Below are 24,224 nucleotides of genomic sequence, written 5' to 3' on the forward strand. Positions count from 1 at the left end.
TGACGAGGGTCAAGGGGTAATATTAAAGTCAAGAATATTTTCATCTGTAAAATGTCTGACAAGGATGCAATAAGGACGCAAATGCACGATTTTTCAGTCAGAACAAAAAGGTTTAATGATCAGTCCAAAATGTTCAAAAGGTGACAACAAAAAAAACACAGCAATTGCTGGAAACACAAAACGAAGTGTAATTAACAAAGTAACAGAAAAAGCATTGGTTCGAACGTGAATCTAGGCAAAAAGCTTACAAAAGGCGGTGGGACAAGACGAACCGACAATGGGACTAATCCCATCTTTCCAATAAATATCAACAATTTGGCTACAATCTTTAATTGCAACTGAAGTTGGGTGGTCCCTGCATCTTGGATTTCCATAATTAGGAAAATAAAACAAACTCGAAAAACTTTCACAACATCGCTTCATGCGTTAATCGCAACCAGCATGTTAGCAAAGTTGAACAACCACAACATTTGGCACAGACACTGATATGGCAGTTATATTTATATACAGAGGAGAAAAAAAGTACCGTAATTTCCCGAATATAACGCGCACTTTTTTTCCCCAAAATCAACTTGTAAAATCATGGGTGCTCATTATACACAGGTACATGGATGGAGACAGATATATATATATATATATATATATATAAAGACAGATTTTTTTTATTGACACGGCCATGTTGTGTTGACGAAAAATGATGCGGCGATCCGTTGCCGACCATTACAGTACATGACGTCGCCATTTTGTTTCGGTAATACTTGTTTCGGTAATACAACTCTGATTGGTCGAATGATTTCATCTGTGTTAAATTCAGCTTTTTTCCCTCTTCATAAAGCACAGAATTTAGTTTCTTGAACTCATTTGAGTCACCGTTTATTGCAACTCGGCAACTCGGACCATAACAAACGTAACACAACACAGACTTCCCGTGTCCGTCAACTATATCTGTCCCTCGGAAAACTCAAACCCAAATAACAATAAGTTCCTCTTGTTAGTCTACAGCGAAGCACGCTTTCGGTTTTCCGACTTCTAGCCGTACTTTTATTTTACCCTATCTATCCATGGAAGAAACATTTATTCATCATGATGAAACGAGCAAGTTATACAGCAGCCTTTAAAAGAAAAGCCACATCTGCTTTGTTTTCTCCTGGATTCTGGTAAGTTGGAGAAGTTGTCAAATCATATTATTACCGTACATATTGTCAGTTTACGGTAATGTTTTGAACTACCAATGTGCTATGCTTGTGCTGTGTTTCACCAGTCAGTAAAATGACATTTCTGTATCTGTACACAAGCTCTGTTTTCTTGTATTCTTCTATTTATTGGTGCTAAAATTAGGGTGCGCGTTATACACGGGTACAATAATTTTCCCTAGATTTTACAAGTCAATTTGGGGTGCGCGTGATACACGGCTGCGCCCTATATTCGAGAAATTACGGTATTTGAACACCGTGCTATTTTGCAAGTTCTCCCACTTAGAGGTCATGGAGGAGTCTGAAGTTTTCATTGTAGGTCCATGTCTACTGTGAGAGAGATAATCTAAAAAGAAAAATCCAGATATCACGATGCATGATTTTTGAAGAATTTATTTCTGAGATACAGCAGCAAATAAGTATATCCACTCTATGTATTATCCTGAATCAGATGAAGTTGTTTGAGGTCGATGGCAGCATAAAGACACCTGTCCACTCCATACGATCTGTAAAATTCAAACTTCTAACATGGTTAAGACCAAAGAGTTGTCCAAAGACACGAGAGACAAAATTGTTCACCTCCACAAGGCTGGAAAGGGCTACACAGCAATTATGAAGCATCTTGGTGAAAAAAGGTCCACTGTTGGAGCAATCATTAGAAAATGGAAGAAGCTAAACATGACGGTTAATCTCAATCGGAGTGCAGCCCCATTTTGGATATCACCTCGTGGGGTCTCAATGATCCAGAGAAAGGTAAGGAATCAGCCAAGAACTACACGACAGGAGTTGGTCAATGACCTGAAAAGCGCTGGGACCACTGTTTCCAAGGTTACTGTTGGTAATACACTAAGACGTCAAGGTTTGAAATCATGCATGGCATGGTAGGTTCCCCTGCTTAAATAAGCACATGTCAAGGCCCGTCTAAAGTTTGCCTATGACAATTTGGATGACACAGAGGTGTCATTGGCTTTTTGGTCATAATTCCACTAACTGTGTTTGAAGGAAGAAGAATGATGAGAATCTCAAGAACACCATCTCTACTATGAAGCATGGGGGTGGTAGCATAATGCTTTGGGGGAGTATTTCTGCGCATGGGACAGGACAAGTGCACTGTATTAAAGGGAGGAGGGCTGGGGCCCTGTATTGTGAGATTTTGGTGAACAACCTCTTTCCTTCCGTCACAGCATTGAAGATGGGTCATGCCTGGGTCTTCCAACATGACAGCCAGGAAAACGAAGGAGTGGCTCTATAAGAAGCATAACAAGGTTCTAGTATGGCCTGGCCGGTCTCCAGAAGTACACCCAATAGATAACCTTTGGTGGGAGTTCAAACGCCGTGTTTCTCAGCGACAGCCCAGAAACCTGACTGATGGTTGGGCCAAGATCCCTTGTGCAGTGTGTGCAAACCAGGTGAAAAACTACAGGAAACGTTTGACCTCTGCAATTGCAAAAAAAGTCTACTGTACCAAATATTAACATTCATTTTCTCAGGTGTTCACATACTCATTTGCAGCTGTATTTCACAAATAAATCATTAAAAAATCATACATTGTGATTTCCGGATGTTTCTTTTTAGATGATCTCTCTCACAGTGGACATGCCCCTACGATGAAAATTTCAGACCCCTCCATGATTTCTGAGTTGGAGAACTTAGCAGGGTGTTCAAATACTTATTTTCTTCACTGTAAAATGCCGTTTCACCTTGTTGATATGAATGAAAAACAGTTAGGAAATGAGCAATTGTTTTGCTTATGCTTTTAGAGAATTGCTGACTTACCTTTTACAAATTGCAATTTTTAAAATTCCTTTATTTCTTGAAAGTACCACTATGAATCGATAAAAGAAGATTTAGAGTATCTTTTAATTCGGAAATGTCACTTTTGAAATTTCACCAAGTAAACAATTGATGGCATGTACGGTATCTAGGAACATGCTTAGGGGACTTCAGTATCATTGTGCAATACCTGGTCACATATAATGTGCTTATTTGTGAACCTAAAAATTTGGAAAATCATTCAGTGTTTTAAGTGATTTATCATTTTTGATCGTAAAAGCACAGCACATTAATCTTAAGAATGTACAGTGCCTTGCAAAAGTATTCGGCCCCCTTGAACCTTGCAACCTTTCGCCACATTTCAGGCTTCAAACATAAAGATATAAAATTTAAATTTTTTGTCAAGAATCAACAACAAGTGGGACACAATCGTGAAGTGGAACAACATTTATTGGATAATTTAAACTTTTTTAACAAATAAAAAACTGAAAAGTGGGGCGTGCAATATTATTCGGCCCCCTTGCGTTAATACTTTGTAGCGCCACCTTTTGCTCCAATTACAGCTGCAAGTCGCTTGGGGTATGTTTCTATCAGTTTTGCACATCGAGAGACTGACATTCTTGCCCATTCTTCCTTGCAAAACAGCTCGAGCTCAGTGAGGTTGGATGGAGAGTGTTTGTGAACAGCAGTCTTCAGCTCTTTCCACAGATTCTTGATTGGATTCAAGTCTGGACTTTGACTTGGCCATTCTAACACCTGGATACGTTTATTTTTGAACCATTCCATTGTAGATTTGGCTTTATGTTTTGGATCATTGTCTTGTTGGAAGATAAATCTCTGTCCCAGTCTCAGGTCTTGTGCAGATACCAACAGGTTTTCTTCCAGAATGTTCCTGTATTTGGCTGCATCCATCTTCCCGTCAATTTTAACCATCTTCCCTGTCCCTGCTGAAGAAAACCTAACCTAACCCAAACCATGATGCTGCCACCACCATGTTTGACAGTGGGGATGGTGTGTTCAGGGTGATGAGCTGTGTTGCTTTTACGCCAAACATATCGTTTTGCATTGTGGTCAAAAAGTTCAATTTTGGTTTCATCTGACCAGAGCACCTTCTTCCACATGTTTGGTGTGTCTCCCAGGTGGCTTGTGGCAAACTTTAAACGAGACTTTTTATGGATATCTTTGAGAAATGGCTTTCTTCTTGCCACTCTTCCATAAAGGCCAGATTTGTGCAGTGTACGACTGATTGTTGTCCTATGGACAGACTCTCCCACCTCAGCTGTAGATCTCTGCAGTTCATCCAGAGTGATCATGGGCCTCTTGGCTGCATCTCTGATCAGTTTTCTCCTTGTTTGAGAAGAAAGTTTGGAAGGACGGCCGGGTCTTGGTAGATTTGCAGTGGTCTGATGCTCCTTCCATTTCAATATGATGGCTTACACAGTGCTCCTTGAGATGTTTAAAGCTTGGGAAATCTTTTTGTATCCAAATCCGGCTTTAAACTTCTCCACAACAGTATCTCGGACCTGCCTGGTGTGTTCCTTGGTTTTCATAATGCTCTCTGCACTTTAAACAGAACCCTGAGACTATCACAGAGCAGGTGCATTTATACGGAGACTTGATTACACACAGGTGGATTCTATTTATCATCATCGGTCATTTAGGACAACATTGGATCATTCAGAGATCCTCACTGAACCTCTGGAGTGAGTTTGCTGCACTGAAAGTAAAGGGGCCGAATAATATTGCACGCCCCACTTTTCAGTTTTTTATTTGTTAAAAAAGTTTAAATTATCCAATAAATGTTGTTCCACTTCACGATTGTGTCCCACTTGTTGTTGATTTTTGACAAAAAAAATTAAATTTCATATCTTTATGTTTGAAGCCTGAAATGTGGCGAAAGGTTGCAAGATTCAAGGGGGCCGAATACTTTTGCAAGGCACTGTATACCTCTTTTTTTTTTTTTGCAAACAGATTATTTGAAGAAATATGGTACAGTATTATCCTTGAGTCATTTTTAAATTATACGCATCTAACCACTAGTCAATCATGTTGCCTTTCTATCCAAAAAAACAAAGGAAAGTTATTTTTGTTCAAAATTGGAAATGCTTGCTAGCAGAGAATCGAAGTGACTGGGTGTGCATCATGAAGAGCTCTGTGTTCCTGGCCCACATCCCATGCAGCTTGACTGGTCCAGAGAGTGGACAGGTGGTGTGGGGACGGTGCTGGAATGCTATTACGAGATGACGCCCCATGGCCATGTGCTATCACCCACTCTTCGTAAAAAAACAGTGGGGAAAAACAAAATGAAAAATGTCATAGGCAGAGCACCCATGCATGCAGTTGTCGCCGCTGTGATGAGTCATAGCTGACCGCCACTTCCTGCCCAAGTGGATCAGGGTGAGGGAGGGCTCCGGGTCAGATCGGAGCTACGACATGAGATGACAAGCTCCAACCATTGTATCAAATCTCACAACAACAACAACAACAAAAAATCCCAGAAGCACAAGCCTGGAAAAAGATGCGGTTCATTTTAAATTTGACAGTACAGGGCTGCTCTGCTTAACTGCTGTCTGAGGGTTTGTGTAATGTTGAGGGTCTGAATGTTTTTTTTGAGGCATAAAGATTTTTAAAAAACTGTTTTCACTCGATTGCTTGATTGTGGTTTGAAGAAACAGTATCTTATTTCATATTTTTTTTCTTTCAAGTGCTAAAATGAGAGGCCAGAAATCCAAAAATCAGAATTGAGTTACTTGAACTAAGCAGCCTAATTCTAGCCTCAATCATTTCTCTTGATGCATGTAAACAACCAAGTTAAATATAGAACTCAGGCAAGTCAAATGGGTCTGACACATCTTAAAGGGAAAGACGAGGTTTTGATCAAATGCATCCCAGCAGAGAGAATCTTTTCTATTAAATGATGGGGTAGTTATGATGTGTAATAGTGGAGAAATTTGTCAATAAAAGCCCAAATTTGTACAGACAGTAGACAAAAATGCTGTGAGAAGACAAATTGAAATGCCAATCAAATGTGAGTACAGTGGTATGAAAAAGTATATGAACCTTTTGAAATTTCTCAAATTTCTGCATAAAATCAACATCAAACGTGTCAGATCAAAATCAAATCTGTCAAAATCACACAGATGAAAATACAGTGTCTGCTTCAACTAAAACCACCCTAACATTTATGGATTTTCATATTTTAATGAGGATAGCATACAAACAATGACAGAAGGGGGAAAAATAAGTAAGTGAACCCTCTGCCTAAGGAGACTTAAACAGCAATTGAAATCATTTTTTACCAAACATGTAAAGTCAGGTGTGTACCCAATCACTGATGAGTAGTTTAAAGTTGTCCTGCCCACTATAAAACACACACCTGGTAAGAAATGTCTTGATGAGAAACATTGTCTGATGTGCATCATGGCTGGCTCAAAAGAGCTGTCTAAAGACCTGCGCTTAAGGATTGTTGATTTGTATTTAGTTGGGAAAGGATACAAAACCATCTCTAAAAATCTGGATGTTCATCAATCAACAGTCAGAGAAGTTGTCTACAAATGTAGAAAGTTTGGCAGTGTTGCTTCTCTTCCAAGGAGTGTCCATGCATGAAAGATGACGCTAAGCATTCAGCGCAGAATACTCAGAGATGTAAAAAAAAAATAACCTTAGAGTGTCTGCTACAGACTTACAGAAATCACTGGCACAGTCCAATACCTCTGTGCACACATCAACTATATGTAAAACTATGGCCAAGAATGGTGTTCTTGGGAGGACTCCACAGAGGAAGCCACTCCTGTGCCAAAAAAAAAAAAAACATTGTTGCTCGTTTAATATTCGCAAAAGGCACTTGGACACTCCACCAAAGTTTTGGCAAAATATTTTGTGGACTGATGAAGTTGAATTGTTTGGGAGAAACACACAACATCATGTGTGGAGGGAAAAAATGGAACAGCTTAACAACATCAACACCTCATCCCCATCATTATTTGGGGCTGTTTTGCTACATCAGGGCCTGGACAACTTGCAATCATTAATGGAATAACAAATTTAAAGGTTTATCAAGATGTTTTGCAGGAAACCCCGAGGCCATCCGTCAGACAGTTGAAGCTAAGAAGAGGTTGGATGCTGCAACAAGACAATGATCCAAAACACAGAAGTAAATCAACTTCAGAATGGTTTCAGTAGAATAAAATACACGTTTGGGAGTGGCCAAGTCAAAGTGCAGACTTGAACCCCATTGAGAGTGTGAGCAGTGGAATGACCTAAAGAGCGAATTCATGCCAGACATCCCAGGAATCTGACTGAACTCCAGCAATTTTGTAGAGAGGAATGGGCCAAGATTAGTCCTGATCATTGTGGCCGACTGATTTGCAGCTACAGGAAGCATCTGGTTGAAGTTATTGCTGCCAAAGGGGGGCCACAAAATATTAAATGTGATGGTTCACTTACTTATTTTTCCCCCTTCTGTCATTGTTTGCATACTATCCTCATTAAAATATTAAAATCTATAAATGTTTGGGTGATTTTAGTTAAAGTAGTCAGTGTTTCTTCATCTTTGTGATTTTGACAAAGACCAGTTAACATTTGATGGTGATTTTATGCAGAAATGTGAGAAATTCCAAAAGGTTCAGATACTTTTTCATAACACTGTACCATGAGGGACAAATGCATGCTTGACCCCCCCCAGCAACAGTTGCTAATGTCATGAATATTAATGAGCAAAGGTGACGTGTTACGTACGCTACGTTACTGACCATGACACGAAAAAAAGCATGTTTATTTTATATTAACCCGGTATTTTATGCTCTTGAATGAAATAGAAGACTTGGCTGTGTGCGGACACGATCGATATATATTCAACTTTTTGAATCCCACGCCATGACAATGTGTGGCTTCCGTTGAGAGTCTCAGGTGGCGAATGTGAGGTAGGTTGATGACTTCACTATATAGTTGTGTTGTTGTATGCAGCACTGTCGATTCAGCTGATTTGGGGGATTATTTTGTTTGTTTTTCTCACCATGCCGAAACGATGAATTTCAAGCTTTTGTTCCAACATTGAGGAGAGTGGTGTAAGCCTTTTTGGGTTTCCAAAAAATCCCGTTTCCCACGGAGAATGGGCAAAACAAGTCCGACCATCGAGGGACCATTAGGGGAGTCAGTGGAAGTGAGTGAACTAAGTGTTTTATATTATGGGAAAAACTACATATCACACGTTTTAATAAGGAGGTGGCTTGAATTTTGTTGGTGACCACAAAGTAGGGCTCTTGCCGCTGGACGTCAGATAATCAAGGTGAGCACTCCCGCGTCCAGCGCAGGCGCTTGCCAGCCGGTGTGTCCACCTAGAGTGCTCTATTTTCGGCTTGAGCTGGCGTCGTCCCCCGCTGTAACCATCGCTTCCCGCGTGCCCATATAGTGCTCTATTTTCGGCTTGGGATTGCGTCGTCACCATTGCTTCTCGCGTGCCTGCCGCCGAGAGAGCGCTATTTTCAGCTCGGATAGAGTGCACGCCGAGGTCACAGCAGGGGGACTACTACGGCTCTTGTCATTTCCCTGCTGCGGCTACGGCGAGCACTCCCGCCGGACGCTCGCAGACACTGGCCTGGGTCTGGCGGGACTGCTTGCCGAGTCTACAGCAAGTGAATGGCCAGTGGCTTAAAAAACACAATTCGGGGGGAAATAATTAGGCAGTTTTGACCAATCTGCATTAATTTAGCCATCATCATGAATACATACATTTTTAATATTTCATATTCCATTTAGCACTAGACTGTTATTTGTCATGAAAATACAATTTATGCTGCAGTCAGGGGACTCAATACTTATACAAAGAATATCCTGTAATAATATTGCAATAGAGAGATAAAAACAATGATGACATTTTGTTTTGCCCATGCAGTCTGCTCTGGTCGTCAGCCTCGTGTTTGTTGTCTCTGTCATCTTTTTTTTCGATCTGAATCTTCCTCCTTCTCCAAATACGACTCAAACATATATGGCTGTACGTCACATACTTCCTCTAGATCGCCAATATCGTTAAAAAAATCCACACTTGAACCAGACTAGCTGAAAAACGCTTCCTCCTCTTTTGGGCTAGATACAAAATATGTCACCTAGTGACGTCATCACCAAGATGGAGGCGCTACGATGACAGGAGGAGCTAAACATCAGATTTAAAGACGCATTTCTTGTCATTCGTGCTCTGCCCAATTGTTGTATAGGGTTGAAAATTCTCAATATATGATTTTAACTCCAATAATAATGCTATTTAAGGTTTGTTTAGGTGTCATATACACTTTAAGGATGACACAGTTGAGAATTACCCAGGCCAAAATGTGAAACAGCCTTCGTCAACATCCAAGACGGAAAAAAAGAGAAAGAACACGATATCAGAAGATGTATAGCAAGTTTAGTAACCTTGATGAATATGTACTTATTCATTATTTTATTATTATTTTATTATTAAATGTTTATAAGCGTTTACCTGCTGCGCACCAACAATGTCTGCTATTATGGTAGCCTACTGAAAAGAGTGCACAAACATCAGAATATTTGTCATTGGTATGTGACATTGTGTAATACAGTGATCCCTCGCTACTTCGGGCTTCAAACTTCGCGCCCTAAATCCATCACAGATTTTTTTTCAATTAAAAAAAAAAGAATAAATACAGATGAGCTGTCTCAATCCGATCACGTAGTCTCACTTTCCCTACTGCTGCCTTTCTTTGTCAGGCAGTGCACTGGAATTGCTTGTTAAAGTTAATGATGATGGACAGATGTTAAGGTTTTTAATTGTCAGAGAAGCTTGGAAGCCGAAACTTCGAAGCGCCGCATGTGTCAATCATCGTTTAGCTTCTTAAACACTTGCTGTGACAACTTATTGTGTGTAAGTGAGCAGCGTGAGCGGATTTGAGTGGACTCATTCAATGAAGCATTTAATAAAGACTACCATTTTTCTATGTTTTTCTTGTTTAAAAATAATTCGGTGAGACGGTAACATGTGTAAAACGTATCATAATTCATATATTTGAAGTTCTGGAAAACCATATATTAAAATATATATATATAAATATATATATAAAATTATCGCGTTAACGGGCGATAATTAATTTTTTAAATTAATCACGTTAAAATATTTAACGCAATTAACGCACATGCTCCGCTCAAACAGACTAAAATGACAGTACAGTGTAATGTCCGCTTGTTACTTGTTTTCTGGTGTTTGGCGCCCTCTGCTGGCGTTTGGTTCAACTGATTTTATGGGTTAGAACCATGAGTGAGCATGGTATAATTATTGACATCAACAATGGCGAGCTACTAGTTTATTTTTTGATTGAAAATTTTACAAATTTTAATAAAACGAAAACATTAAGAGGGGTTTTAATATAAAATTTCTATAACTTGTACTAACATTATCTTTTAAGAACTACAAGTCTTTCTATCCATGGATCGCTTTAAGAGAATGTTAATAATGTTAATGCCATCTTGTTGATTTATTGTTATAATAAACAAATACAGTACTTATGTACCGTATGTTGAATGTATTAATCCGTCTTGTGTCTTATCTTTTCATTCCAACAATAATTTACAGAAAAATATGGCATACTTTATAGATGGTTTGAATTGCGATTAATTACAATTAATTAATTTTTAAGCTGTAATTAACTCGATTACAAATTTTAATGTTTGACAGCCCTAATATATATATATATATATATATATATATTGCGGAAAACACAGACATGGCTGAAAAAGCAGTTTCTGCTGTTGCACCCCTCTTTAAAATAAACTGCTGTATTTTAAGCCAAAAGAACTGTTGTGTTTGACAGAACAATATGTCTATATGCTGCCATAGCAGTTTCATGGCGCATTAAGCCCCCAAACTATTTTTAATTTGTCCGTTTTACCCTGGAAACCCCCGTTTACAGACACCGGGCACCGCTTTTGCTTCAATCCAGCCATAAAAAGAAGGTAAGTAATTAATTTTTATTATTCGAAATGTCTGTCATTTTCTGCTTAGAATCATTACTTGATGTCTAATATTTAGTTTAAACAAAAAACGACTTTAAAATTTATTCACCCGAGTATTTTAAACTATTAAACAAGTTACGTCACAATGAAAAAAATAGTGTCTGTAAATAGGTCACGAATATCTACCTCATAACAATCGCTTAATCTTGTTTTTTTTTTTTTGTTACTGTCGCATTTTCCCCGATATTTTAGATGATAAATAATCAATCCAAACGAGAAAAAAAAAAAATTGGGGAAAAAAATTTAAAAGAGTAAAATATATAAAAAAAGAAAATCTCGACCACTCCTCAATGTCTGCGATTTCTCCATCAAGACCATTATAAGATTACCATGTTTCACTCATAAAATCCGCAAAAAGTTCAGCTTTGGACATTCACAGCTGTGTCTTGACAAGTACGCAATAATATCTCGTTAAAATCATGGTGTCTTTAATTATGCTCTTGTGCTCTCTTTGGGGGGTTAAAAATGTTTTTGTTTTTTTTTTAAATGCCCTCCTGTTCAAAACTTTTCGTCCCCCAGAGAATAGAGATTTTAAGCTTTCCAATGATGTATCACCATGCTTATAGGACAATTTTGAATTTGGCCCAATTGTGGGTCTCAGAGCGGAATTTCAAGTCACATGAGTGTTTTCCGCCATATGCATATACAAGTTTTCTTTCTTTTCTGTTTTTTAATTATACTACCGGTATTGTACTTTGGTGAAAAAATATGTCTTATATCTCTTCCAATGTTACATCTGAATAAATACATTGAACACACAATATTTTTTTTTCCCCGCTTTCGCTATTTCGCGGTTTTTCCCTTATCACGGGATGATTCAGGTCCCCATTGACCGTGAAAAAAAAAGGGGTCACTGTATACAATTTGACCGTGAAAAAAAAAAGGGTCACTGTATACAATTTGTCCCCACATTGATTTCTTGGTCTTTGTTCTGATTGATGCGCTGATTCTTCTAATGAAGACGCTAAATCCAGTGGTCAGCTCAGCTCAAACTGTTAGCCTGCAGCCTGCAACCAGCTCTGACTTTACAACACATCACTTTAAAAAGACTCATCACTTGAACTATATGAGTCAGGAACTTCGGCCACAGTATTATTTATTAATCGCAGCCAATACAGATAAAACCACAGCCTTCTCTAGTGTTCAGACACATCCTGGCTGGTAATCCCTAAATTACCTCCAGGACAAAGGAGCGTCCCAAAACGCTAGCGCCTATGAGCTGTGTCATTTCCTGAGTTTAAACATTATTTTCTCCGCTATCATTGTTCTAAGAAGTTTTTGATTTGCATATTTAGATTCTTTAGCAACAATTTGTCATACTAAATTCCTTTGTACTAATACTAAACCTTGTCTTTCCCTTTAAAATACAGTTTGGCATTTTTCATGTTTAGACACTTTCATTCATATAGCACTGATGGTGTAGAAAAATTACAATGAATGAAACATTGTCTGCAAATGCTTATTTCCAGTGAGATGTGTATTTTCGATTGAGTGTAACAACTGGACACTTGGAGACAAGAGCAACTCTATTCAGGCGTTTCGCACAGGCAGCGTGGAGGAAAAGTTGAGCCTTAGGCGAATCTGGACTAGATTAGAGGCTTCCTCAAATGAAGCACTCAGTAATCACATTACACATCATAAGGACTTCCAGTATTCACTGTGACATCACGCTGAGCTGACAGCCATGAGCATTGTGTTCAATAGAGCACCAGGGGTAGAGAAGCATTTTCTTATCGGGGTCATTTCACTTTTTATAACATGCTCCTTGGGCCATATTGAAATTACGAAAGAAATGTGATGTGTTTATGATTATTAAACAGACTCACCGTGGCGAGCTCGTCAAACTTCCCAAAAAGCTCATTGAGGAGTTTAACAAGTTCCTGGGCGGTGCACTGGGAGGCCAAGCTGGTGAAGCCTACAATGTCTGCAAACAGGATGCTGCGATGGGCAAAAAAAAGAAAGAAATGGCTTGTTATTCTCTCACTGTTTTGCCAGATCAGATTAGCAGCCAGGGAGCTCTTTAAATGACATTTAGAAGGTCAGTTTGAACAGCAACTTTGGATTTTTGACGGCAAACGAATCAAAGACTGCAATTAATGGCCAGCAGCAGGCAGCGAAAGATTAAAAAGAGGGAGCGAGCCAAAGCGCGTCTGCCCCTTTTTGACTGGCGGCACAGTCAAGGCACCGTGACTGAAAATAGAAGCCAGAATATTCTCACGGGGCTCAAGGTGAAGACGATTGCCGTCAGGTGCCAGAGAGGAGTCATTTAAGGATATTACGCAGCCGTCAAGACCTTTTTAGCACTGTTCCCACAAAGCGGGTCAGTTTATAGTGGAACACAATTTTGTTGTGAAGCTTGTGGAATAGCTATGCTCCTTTTTGGCATCTCAGCATACAAATGGGCCATGTTTTATTTCAACACCAACATACAGTGCTGGCCAAAAGGACCGGCACACCTGCAATTCTGTCAGATAATGCTCAATTTCTCCCAGAAAATGATTGCAATTACAAATGCTTTGGTCGTCATATCTTCATTTATCTTGCTTGCAATGAAAAAACACAGAAGAGAAAGGGGAAAAACATTAAATCATTATCATTTTACACAAAACTCCAAAAATGGGCCAGACAAAAGTATTGGCACCCTATGAAAAACCATGTGATGCTTCTCTAATTTGTGTAATTAACAGCACCTGCTACTTACCTGTGGCACATAACAGGTGGTGGCTGTAACTAAATCACACTTGCAGCCAGTGAAAATGGATTAAAGGTGACTCAACCACTGTCCTGTGTCCTTGTGTGTACCACATTGTACATGGTGATAAGAAAGAAAACCAAAGAACTGTCTGAGGACTTGAGAAGCAAAATTGTGAGGAAGCATGGGCAAGCTCCATCCCCAAAGACCTGAATGTGTCTACCGTGCACAGTGTCATCAGTAAGTGTAAAGCCCTTGACACTGTGGCTAACCTCCCTAGATGTGGACAGAAAAGAAATATTGACAAGAGATTTCAGCGGCTGGTGGATAAAGAACCTCGACGAACATCCAAACAAGTTTAAGCTGTCCTGCAGTCCGAGGGTACAACAGTGTCAACCCGCACTATCCGTCGGCGTCTGAATGAAAAGGGACTCTATGGTAGGATACCCAGGAAGACCCCACTTTTGATCCAGAGACATAAAAAAGCAAGGCTGGAGTTTGCCAAAACCTACCTGAGAAAGTCAAAAACGTTTTGGAAGAATGTTCTTGGTCAGATGAGACAAAAGTAGAGCTTTTTGGGAAAAGGCATCAACATAGAGTTTACAGGAAAAAAGCGAGGCCTTCAAAAAAAAGAACACAGTACCCAAAGTCAAACATGATGGAGGTTCCCTGATGTTTTGGGGTTGCTTTGCTACCTCTGGCACTGGACTGCTTGACCGTGTGCATGGCATTATGAAGTCTGAAGACTCCCAACAAATTTTGCAGCATAATGTAGGGCCCAGTGTGATAAAGATGTCTCCCTCAGAGGTCATGGGTCTTCCAGCAGGACAATGACCTAAAACACACTTCACAAAGCACTAGAAAATGGTTTGAGAGAAAGCACTGAAGACTTCTAAATTGGCCAGCAAGTCCAGACCTGAATCCCATAGAATACCTGTGGGGAGATCTAAAAATGGCAGTTTGGAGAAGGCACCCTTCAAATTTCAAACTTTTGTCCGGCCCATTTTTGGAGTTTTGTGTAAAATGATAATGATTTCATTTTCTTTTTCATTCTTTTTTGTGTTTTTTTCTTTGGAAGCAAAATAAATGAAGATATTACTACCAAAGCATTGGGAATTGCAATCATTTTCTGGGAGAAATTGAACATTATCTGACAGAATTCCAGGGGTTCCGATACCTTTGGCCAGCACTGCACCTAGCAAATATATTTACAGTAACTCAAAAAAAAAAAAAAGTGTTGATTGCTTTATTAGTTATTTAGCTTTATAGCATGAATACACACAATAGGGTAAGATAAGATACAAGACATAAGACACAAGAAAGTATGGACAGAAAGGAGCGGCTACTCATACTTAAGGATGAAAAAAAACGTAGAAAATTATTTTGGTCCATTCACCACAAACACTTAACTGCCGTTGTCATTTTGTGTGAAAGAAGTTTTTTCTGTCAGTCTTTGAGTGATCTAAAGTTATCAACATGCCGTCGTCTAAAAGATGCTCCCGATAAGGAAGACAGCAACTGAATTCATGCCGACACATGAATTGGCCACCATCTGTGATGGACAAATATTTAGAACGCTGAATGTTGCATTAGTGCAAATCTGCAAACAGTGTGCCTGATGCGACACTTAACTGCATTGTGGGTACATACAGCAACCAATAATAGAGCAAAGAACTGGAGAAAACCCAAATTGATTTTGAATAGGCAGCCCACACAACACATGTCCAGTTATCTAATCTCTCAAGATAACACAATAGATCCTGTCGCAGGGCCCACTTAGGACTCGCAGCCAAATGAAGCTCTTTTTTTTCCCACTTAAAAATGTGAGTATTTTCATCCAGGCATTATCAGCAGTAAGGAATTATTGAAGCGGGGAACACACACTCAAAATAGGACGTTCTGCTGTATTTCTTATGCTACCACTTCCATCTTTGTATTTTCAAGAAATCTAAACCTCTCACAGATCAGCCTATGACAGGACAATGGAGATATTATTAGGTGTGTTGTGTGCTTTGCTGGTCATCTGGAGTACACAACACACAATAAGAGCATTAAGCACAGCTTATATTTGTTCCTAAGGATGTTTCTCAAAGGAGAATTGTTTCAGCATTGTCCGACAAAAAGTACAGCCAAGAAACGTTTTAGTTTCTTTTTTTTTTTCCTTGCACATTTCGCCTCTGCATAACTTTAAAGATATTTAAAACCTGTGTGAAACATGGAGGTGTGAAATCTGCATATAGCACCAGTGTGAACTTGTGATATGTGAAGATAGAAGAGATATTGGCTGTGAAAGTCAAGTGTGTCAAATTTGGAATTTTTAGGATGCAACTGACATGGTTGAACTCAAAATTTCAACTTTCCCTAAATTCTGCAAGATAAAAACAAAATGACAAAAGTGTACTGTGCTGTATGATGTTAACTCACGTTGGAACTGATCGAAATCATGAAAAAAAATACAAAATACAGATATACAGTATGTCTTTTTCATATACTGGACTGTCTCAGAAAATTAGAATACACAATATTCTAATTTTCTGAGACAGTCCTGTATATTGTTCTATGTAAAGGACGTCAGCCAAGGTCGGCCCCCCACATTTTTACCACGCCAAACCTGGTCCCCTTTGCAAAAAGTTTGGACACCCCTGCTTTAAATGGTGGATTAATGTACAGGACTGTCTCAGAAAATTAGAATATTGTGTATTCTAATTTTCTGAGACAGTCCAGTATAAGACCTTATTGGAAAACAGAGGTAACCTTTGCTAGAGTTTAATCACATTTTTTTAGCAGCTGATCACAACAATATCCGCTTTGCTGGACTGTAATCAGATGGAAACGGTGCCCACCTTGGCTAAACATAATAAAGAAAAGCTCAGCGTAAACTGAGCTGCATGCTGTGTCTCCTTTCTAATTAAAGTCCACCCGAATTACATGAATCCCATTCTGCGTCCAATCTGATTGCCTCTCAGAGCGGGGGAGCACAATATCTGGAGGGAGGGGTCCGAGCCACAAAAGCAATCAGGAAACGCCTTTAAAATGGAAGCTATATTTAGACACACAACATTACGCAACAAGAATCTGGTTATCTCTATTACAATTAATCTCTTGTAGCTCCTCAATCCCGTGGAAAAGCTAACTTTCATTTTCAACATACTCCTTGCCGCTCTGACCATGAGAGCACTCAGGGAAACCACTGTCTGTGCTAACCTAATGAAATAAAGGGGACAAAATCTGATGCACTGTATTGTACAAATAAAATTAGAATCACTGTATAACAGTACATTTGTAGGTAGTTTGTTGTTCATTTGTAGTCTATGGTTTATCAAGTAAGTGTGGAATTTAAGTATCCCTTTACAAAGGCACTATATTTTATTTTTCATTTTTGTATTTATTCTTTTTCATTTCATTCTTCATTCTACAGTGGTACCTCGACATACGAGCGCCTCGACATACGATCCATTTGACAGCCGACGTTTGACTTGTCATTTATCTCGACATATGCTCGAAATACAACGATTTATGATAGTGTCGTAATTTCATTTTTTTCCTGCAAACTGACGCATGGCGGAGTTTCTTGAGAGAGAAATCAACATGGGTCCCAAGAAGGTTAGTGCAGGTGGTGAAAAAAAAGAAAAAGGTGATGCTTAGCAATGAAATGGAAAAGGAAATGCTAGAAAAATATGAGCGTGGTGTGCGCATGAGTGAACTGGTTAGGCAAGGCAGCTCACCGGTCCCCGCTGTCTCCTCCGACCTCCGTTCCACAGTAAGTTAAGGTGGCAATAAAAACGCTTTTTTATTTCTTATTTTTCATAATTAATTTGTTTTACATGTTTCGTATTTAATGCATTTGTTAAATTAGACAGAACACGGCTCACCGTATCCACACACTCCTGCCGTCTCCTCCGACCTCAGTTCGCCAGTCTCTATAAGTTAAAAATAAAAGTTTTTTTTGTTTTTTTCTAAATCCATTTATTGTTATTATTGATGTTATTCCATCGATCCATTTTCTCCCGCTTATCCGAGGCCGGTGCGCGGGGGCAGCAGCTTCAGACGGGAAGCCCAGACTTCCCTCTCACCAGCCACTTCAGCTAGCTCTTCTTGGGGGATCCCAAGGCGTTCCCAGGCCAGCCGGGAAACATAAGTCTCCCCAGCATGTCCCGGGTCGGTCCCGCAGCCTCCTCCCCATGGGACGTACCCGGAACACCTCACCAGGGAGGCGCCCCAGAGGCATACCAATCAGATGCCCGAGCCACCTCATCTGGCTCCTCTCGATGCGGAGGAGCAGCGGCTCTACTCTGAGCCCCTCACGGATGACCGAGCTTCTCACCTTATCTCTAAGGGAGAGCCCAGACATCCTACCCTTGAAACAGGAAATATACCCATATAGAAGCGTAACCGGAAATCGTGACGATTTTACAAAATAAAATACATTCGGTTGGCAGAAAAATTAGGCTTTGGTTATTTACACTCCCTTCAAAATTACAGTATGCACACTAGTAACATCAAACAAATGTATAATTTTCAACAATGAAATAACCACAATTTAGTTAGCTTTTGAACATTCCAGCACAAGAATTGGCTTTTGAACAGGACGCTCTACAACTGAAGGCTTACTAGTGCGTTGTACGGTGGTCGAGAGGTGTCAGGCAAAATGCAAGGTCCAAACACTTTGCAAATAGAAAAAAGCACGAACCCCAATTGCAAACGCTTTGCAAAACAAAAAAGCATGAATGCAAAGTGCCACAACATGATCCCCAATTCCTAAAGCGCGATTGCAAATTAGCAAAAGCACTAACCCCCATTGCCACAACACGACAGCAAATGGCTCGCAGCACATATGCAAAAGGCTCGCAAGACAAATGCAAAAACCCGCAGCACAACAGCAAAATCCCACAGCACAACGGCAAGAGGATGACCTAGGAAAAAAAATAAAAATTAAAACAAAAAAGGACGACAGTCAAGACACTTTGTATACTGCTCTGTGTGCTTTGTGACCATCTCTACGGACCTCCGTGAAGTTGCCCCCGCCCCCCCATCAGACGCAAATTCATATAAAAACGATGTCAATCGTTTGTACTGTAAAAGTTTTGTTTGTGCCGCTTTCGTTTTAGAGATATTTACAATTCTTTTATAGGTAAATCTGAGGTCAGCTAGCCCCCATTTTGATTAAGAATTGTGTCAATCGTTTGTGCTGGTTTGTGCTGCAACGGTTTGGTAGATACAGTGTTATGCTTTTTTGAGATATTAATTTCGAGTGGTGACGTCACTCGTGGCTTTTCCTTAGCTTAGGTCACGCGGCTAATAGAGCGTACCAAATCGATCAATAACAGAGGAGTGTCCCAGCAACTAGCACGATCATAACACAAACAAATTCGGGTCCATTTTGCAGTAAATTGGGGGGCTTGAGATATTAATTTCAAGTGATGATGTAACTCTAAGCTTCTCATTTATTGCAAAATGGTCCCGAAGTGGTGCCATTTGTTTGTGCTAAATTCGTGCTAGTTGTTAGGACACCCCTCTGTTATTGAGAGAGTTGGTATGCTCCATTAGCAGCGGGAGCTAAATTAAGGAAAAACTGTGAGTGACGTCACCACTCAAAATTAATGTCTCAATAAAAGCAAAATACTGTATATACAAAACTTAGCTGATCTCAGATTTACCTATAAAATAATTTTAAATATCTCAAACGAAAGCAGCACAAACGATTGACATTATTTTTATATAAATTTGCGTCTGTTAGGGGGGCAGGGGGGTCAACTTCACAGAGGTCCGCAGAGATGGTCACAAAGCACATACAGTGGAGAGAACAAGTATTTGATACACTGTCAATGGGTTTTCCCATTGGCAGTGTATCAAATACTTGTTCTCCCCACTGTATAGCAATATACAAAGTGTCGTCCTTTTTTTTTCTTTCTTTCTTTTTTTTACTTCCGGATCATCCTCTTGCCGTCGTGCTGCAGGATTTTGCTGTTGTGCTGCGGGTTTTTGCTATTGTGCTGCGGGTCTTTGCATTCGTCTTGCGAGCCTTTTGCATTCGTGCTGTGAGCCAGTTGCTGTCGTGTTTTGGCAATTGGGGTTCATGCGTTTGCCAATTTGTAATCGGACTTTAGGAATTGGGGATCGTGTTGTGGCAGCTTGCATTCGTGCTGTTTTCTTTTGCAAACCGTTTGCAATTGGGTTTCGTGCTTTTTTTCTATTTGCAAAGTGTTTGGATTTTGCATTTCGCCTGACACCTCTCGGCCACCGTAGCTTTGTAATTCAGTTTTTTACCACCAAAGGATATTTTCACTTTCCGTACAAGTCCATCCTTGCCGTTGAAAGTTTCTAGGACTCTGGCAAGTCTCCATTCACCTCTAGGTAACTGTTCATCAATGTCCAACACAATGTCATCAACTTCCAGGTTCCTCTTATTATTCCGATTTGTATTTATTATTCATTTGTTTTGCTACAGTGGGGAGAACAAGTATTTGATACACTGTCAATGGGAACCCATTGACAGTGTATCAAATACTTGTTCTCCCCACTGTATGTGTAATTGCTATTAGTAATTGTACCTGCAGTATTTATTATGGATTTAGTGTAGGTTTTTGGGCTGTGGAACAAATTAATCAAATTATAATGTATTCTTATGTGAAAATCCCGCTCGACATACGACCATTTCAACTTACAAACCAGGTCCTGGAATGACTTAAATTCATATGTAGAGGTACCACTGTACTGTTATTTGTATTGCGCAAGGATGAAGATTCCCTTGAAGGTATGCAAGACAATCAAAATATACAAATCAATGTGATATTTTAATAATGATGGAATTTTTTCATTTTTGGGTTTTAGGAAATTATCAAATTTTTAATAACTTACATTTTCTAAGATAAGATAAATATATATTGTAAGTCAGAATTTATATGGATTCACTTTCTGGTAGTCCCCCCACCTTTTTTTATACATTCTTTTAAAAATTCAAATGCAATTACATTTGCATATTAACTAAAACTATTTACCGAATGCAATGGGTTTAATTAGAATACATGAAAGCATGAACCCAATGATACCATGAGCATTATTATACGACAAGTAATAACAAAGACGTCGTAAAAATAGGGCTAGTTTTGGTCAGTGAGTGTAATACAAATCAAAGGTACTCCGGATCTGACTTCATGGGCCATATTGCTATTATATTAGTGCAAAGTAAAGACCTCTAACTTGCTCATTTTTCCTCACCAATTTTAATATAATTGGAAATCTTGATCTATGATAGCTTGTATTTTGTAAGAGATAGTACACTATATTGATCAACAAAATAGAGATATTTCTCTGGAGTTTCACTTCCTGAGAAACATAACAATCATTAGTTGCCTTCCACTGGAACATCATTTGCTGGAATGACTCCCACACAAATCGGCTTTATTGTCTTTTAAGTTTCTCTTTCTCCAAAACCTCACAAACCCTTTTTTCCTCCAGGGTGCAGCTGGGTTTTGATGACCCTGACGTTGCACACTAGTGGCCTATTATCCTATTCCTAGCAAGTCCCTAATTAGGTCTTTTACTGTATGTCTGCAGACGTCAGATTGGTTCTGTTTAATGATCCAAAACGACAAATCTTTAAATGCACTTAGACAGCGTTTATGCTGGCAGGCAGATATCTCCCAATTTAAGAGTTTGCTGGGTCTGTAGTGAATTTCTTTGGAGGGCTGAAACGGGTCAGATGTCACTGTGATATAAATGTATGATAGTACAGAAGTAGAAGTTGTGGGTTGACTCTTCTCTCAGTTTATCACTTCAAAACTGTAGGGGTGGATCTGATTCTCTGAGTACTAATGATGACTAACAACCAGAAGTGGTTTATTCATTCCTTGCTGACCAGGTAAAAACTGGGACTAGAACACAACTTTTGCCTATTAAAAAGCAGCAAGGGCCCATCAAGCTTGTCAAGTCCTTTACCTGACATTGTCGTGACGCTGGATGTAGATTTTGTGAAAGATCCTTTCTGGAGGCTTCAGGAAATCCTCCTTCATCTCCATGGCTACGTTCCTGGGCAACAAACTCATGAGCAGGCGCTCCTAAGTGCACGTTTGCATGTGGGAAAAACACAAAAACCCGGGAAATGTCAGGATTTTACTAACAAAGTTGTTATTAAATTGTTGATGACTGTAACTAATACACTGTCATTGACGCCGATAGACTTCTTAATCTATTTAACTAGGACGCCTGGCAGTGATCATTCCCAGCTAAAATTGTTACCTCTATCTCTGTCAATTGCAGCCAATGAGTTTATATTTCTGAATTGCTGCTTTTATGTTGTTCAAATATTGATACAAATTGATTTTGACTACATACTAGAATACTGCTGACGATTCTTGCTCCTCTTCACATTCATTTTAGTACAAAGTTTTAGCATTTACAGTATTTAGGTAGACTGTCATGTAATTGCCTGGTGTCACAGTATATACGGTACGTACAAATATACTTAGGTATCTTCTACTGTACTCCAAGTGCTTTTAGGGTGACATGAACCTGCTTTTCATTCTCGTCCTCCATCCGGAGTCGCTCTTCTATGCAGTCTCGTGCCTGTAGGAAGGCCTTCCTCTGCGCTCGCTCAGTCAGGATGCGCACAAACAGGCCTGACAGGTTGACGCTGGTGAAAAGCACCGTGTTAGCCACCAGCTGCCAATAGATAAGCAGACAAACAAATTTTACTTTAATTCAAAGTAAATCATCAGGAAACTGCACATTTTTACACGCATTAGCTTCAATATAAGGTATGAAATAAAAGCGTCAGATTTAAAAAGAAGCAAAAAAATATTTGTATTAGATGTGCATATTTGTCCATTAAATGTTAGACGCACATAAATGTGTAGAAATATTGATTTGTTAAAACAAATGTTAAAAATGTGAAAAAAGTAAGTAATAAAAAAAAAAAACATTTGCATAGCTATGTATATTTTTCTACTAGATATTAGTGAAAAAACATGTAGAAATATCCGTTAAATGCACAAATAACACAAAAGGTGAAAAGTAATTTGCAATTAATCTCGATTTATCCATGGAAATCATGCTAATTGGATTTGGAACAAATAATACCGAACAATTAAACATATATACATATATGATAGGAGTGTCAAATTAAAGCAATAATTCATTTGCTGGTTGTATTTGGTGGATTTTTATCAATGTCTAACCTGACAAATTCTCTAAAATTTTCCTTTTTGATGGAATCAGTTTGGGTGTTTTCTAGTTTACTTTTTGAAAAGTGGAAAACAATGGACAGTCACACTGATAAACTGACATTGATTAGCTCAATTTAAAGGTTGCATGAAGGGCTACTGGCTAAACTCAAATATTGCAGTTTGGCGTGTACAGTATAGAAAAGTTTCCTGAATGAAACATGGGCGGCACCAACTTTGATAATTTCTGCTCCGAACTTCCGGTTTAGACAGAACAACATGAGGTGCATTTGAAGCAAGCAGTGTGTTGACAAAGTTAAAACTGCCAAATCAAACTAGAGGAACCCACGGAAGCTCTAAAAATGGATTCAGCATGACGAAGATGAGACTCCGAGGTATTCTGTGCTGTGGATGAACTCCTGGAAGCGCCTATATATATGGTTGGAAGCAGGCCCGGAGTGACTAATCGGGAGCTTCTGGACGATTCCAGAAGGGCCGGCCGGCCAGAAGGGCCGGTCCGGGTTTTATTAAAAAAAAAAAAAAAATTACACTGTTATAATTTTTTGTTTGGTATTTATTTATGACAGTGTCACTGAGTATAACTTACATTCTGTTACCGCTGTCCCTGTGGGCCGTCTTAAAAAAAAAAACAGTATTATTTTTTTCCAGACTCATCCTCACGTGTGCAGACGAAAAATACAGCATGCAGCTCCGCCCCCTAATTGTAGTCTGTATTGAGCCAAATTAGCTGCTATCTCGGTGCTCGGATGGATAAAAAGAGCAAGGGTGGCGCTGAAAAATAAGAATTAAAAAGAGAAAAGCACTCGTGAAAGAATCGGCAAAATGCGCGAAAATAGCTAATTTTTTTCATGCAACGACCTTGCTGCCTCAAACTACAGAGGATTACAACGAAAGTGGTAAGGCCAGATGGCGAATAAAATGCAACTTGCACCGTGTGATACGACAATATGTAATTGTGGAAACTTTGGCTTCTTGTAGCACCTCACAAGGGATATGTAGCAGCAAGCATTAGCCATAATGAACACACCACAGGTGCAGAGCTGGAAGGTAGGAGTGCCATGTCGTTCAGCGAGTGAACATTAGAATTAATATAATCAATTACGTGGCGTTTTTAAAGTGGAAATGGAAAATGGATAATAGTATCATTAGAAGTTGTTACAATGTGCAATACGTATTCTTTATTTTTCATATTGTTATGTTGCTATGTTTGTTTTATCTGTAAGCACTCATTTTGTTCATAGTTGATGTTGCAGAAAAGGTCTTATTTATTCATTTATTTTAGGGCGGTAATTAATTTTTTTAATGAATCACGTTAAAATATTTGACGCAATTAACGCACATGCCCTGCTCAGACAGATTTAA

At 39.2% G+C, this 24,224-nt stretch overlaps 1 protein-coding gene across 3 annotated transcripts in view; it reads right to left on the reverse strand.

Annotated features, from left to right (window-relative positions):
* The window catches only part of LOC130930005 (adenylate cyclase type 1-like), a 63,075-nt gene that overhangs the window by 29,007 nt on the left and 9,844 nt on the right, over nt 1–24,224 (reverse strand). For all 3 annotated transcript variants that reach the window (XR_009066977.1, XM_057857665.1, XM_057857664.1), the window contains exons 2-4: nt 22,192–22,341; nt 21,619–21,737; nt 12,815–12,926 (exon numbers count right to left, since the gene is read on the reverse strand). Coding sequence is in view for 2 of the 3 variants with exons in the window: in XM_057857665.1 (XP_057713648.1) it covers nt 12,815–12,926; nt 21,619–21,737; nt 22,192–22,341 (381 nt within the window). In the remaining variant the exon portion in view is untranslated. The remainder of the gene's footprint in view (nt 1–12,814; nt 12,927–21,618; nt 21,738–22,191; nt 22,342–24,224) is intronic.

This window comes from Corythoichthys intestinalis, chromosome 14, assembly GCF_030265065.1.
Source record: "Corythoichthys intestinalis isolate RoL2023-P3 chromosome 14, ASM3026506v1, whole genome shotgun sequence".
In the NCBI taxonomy this organism is placed as follows: Eukaryota; Metazoa; Chordata; class Actinopteri; order Syngnathiformes; family Syngnathidae; genus Corythoichthys; species Corythoichthys intestinalis.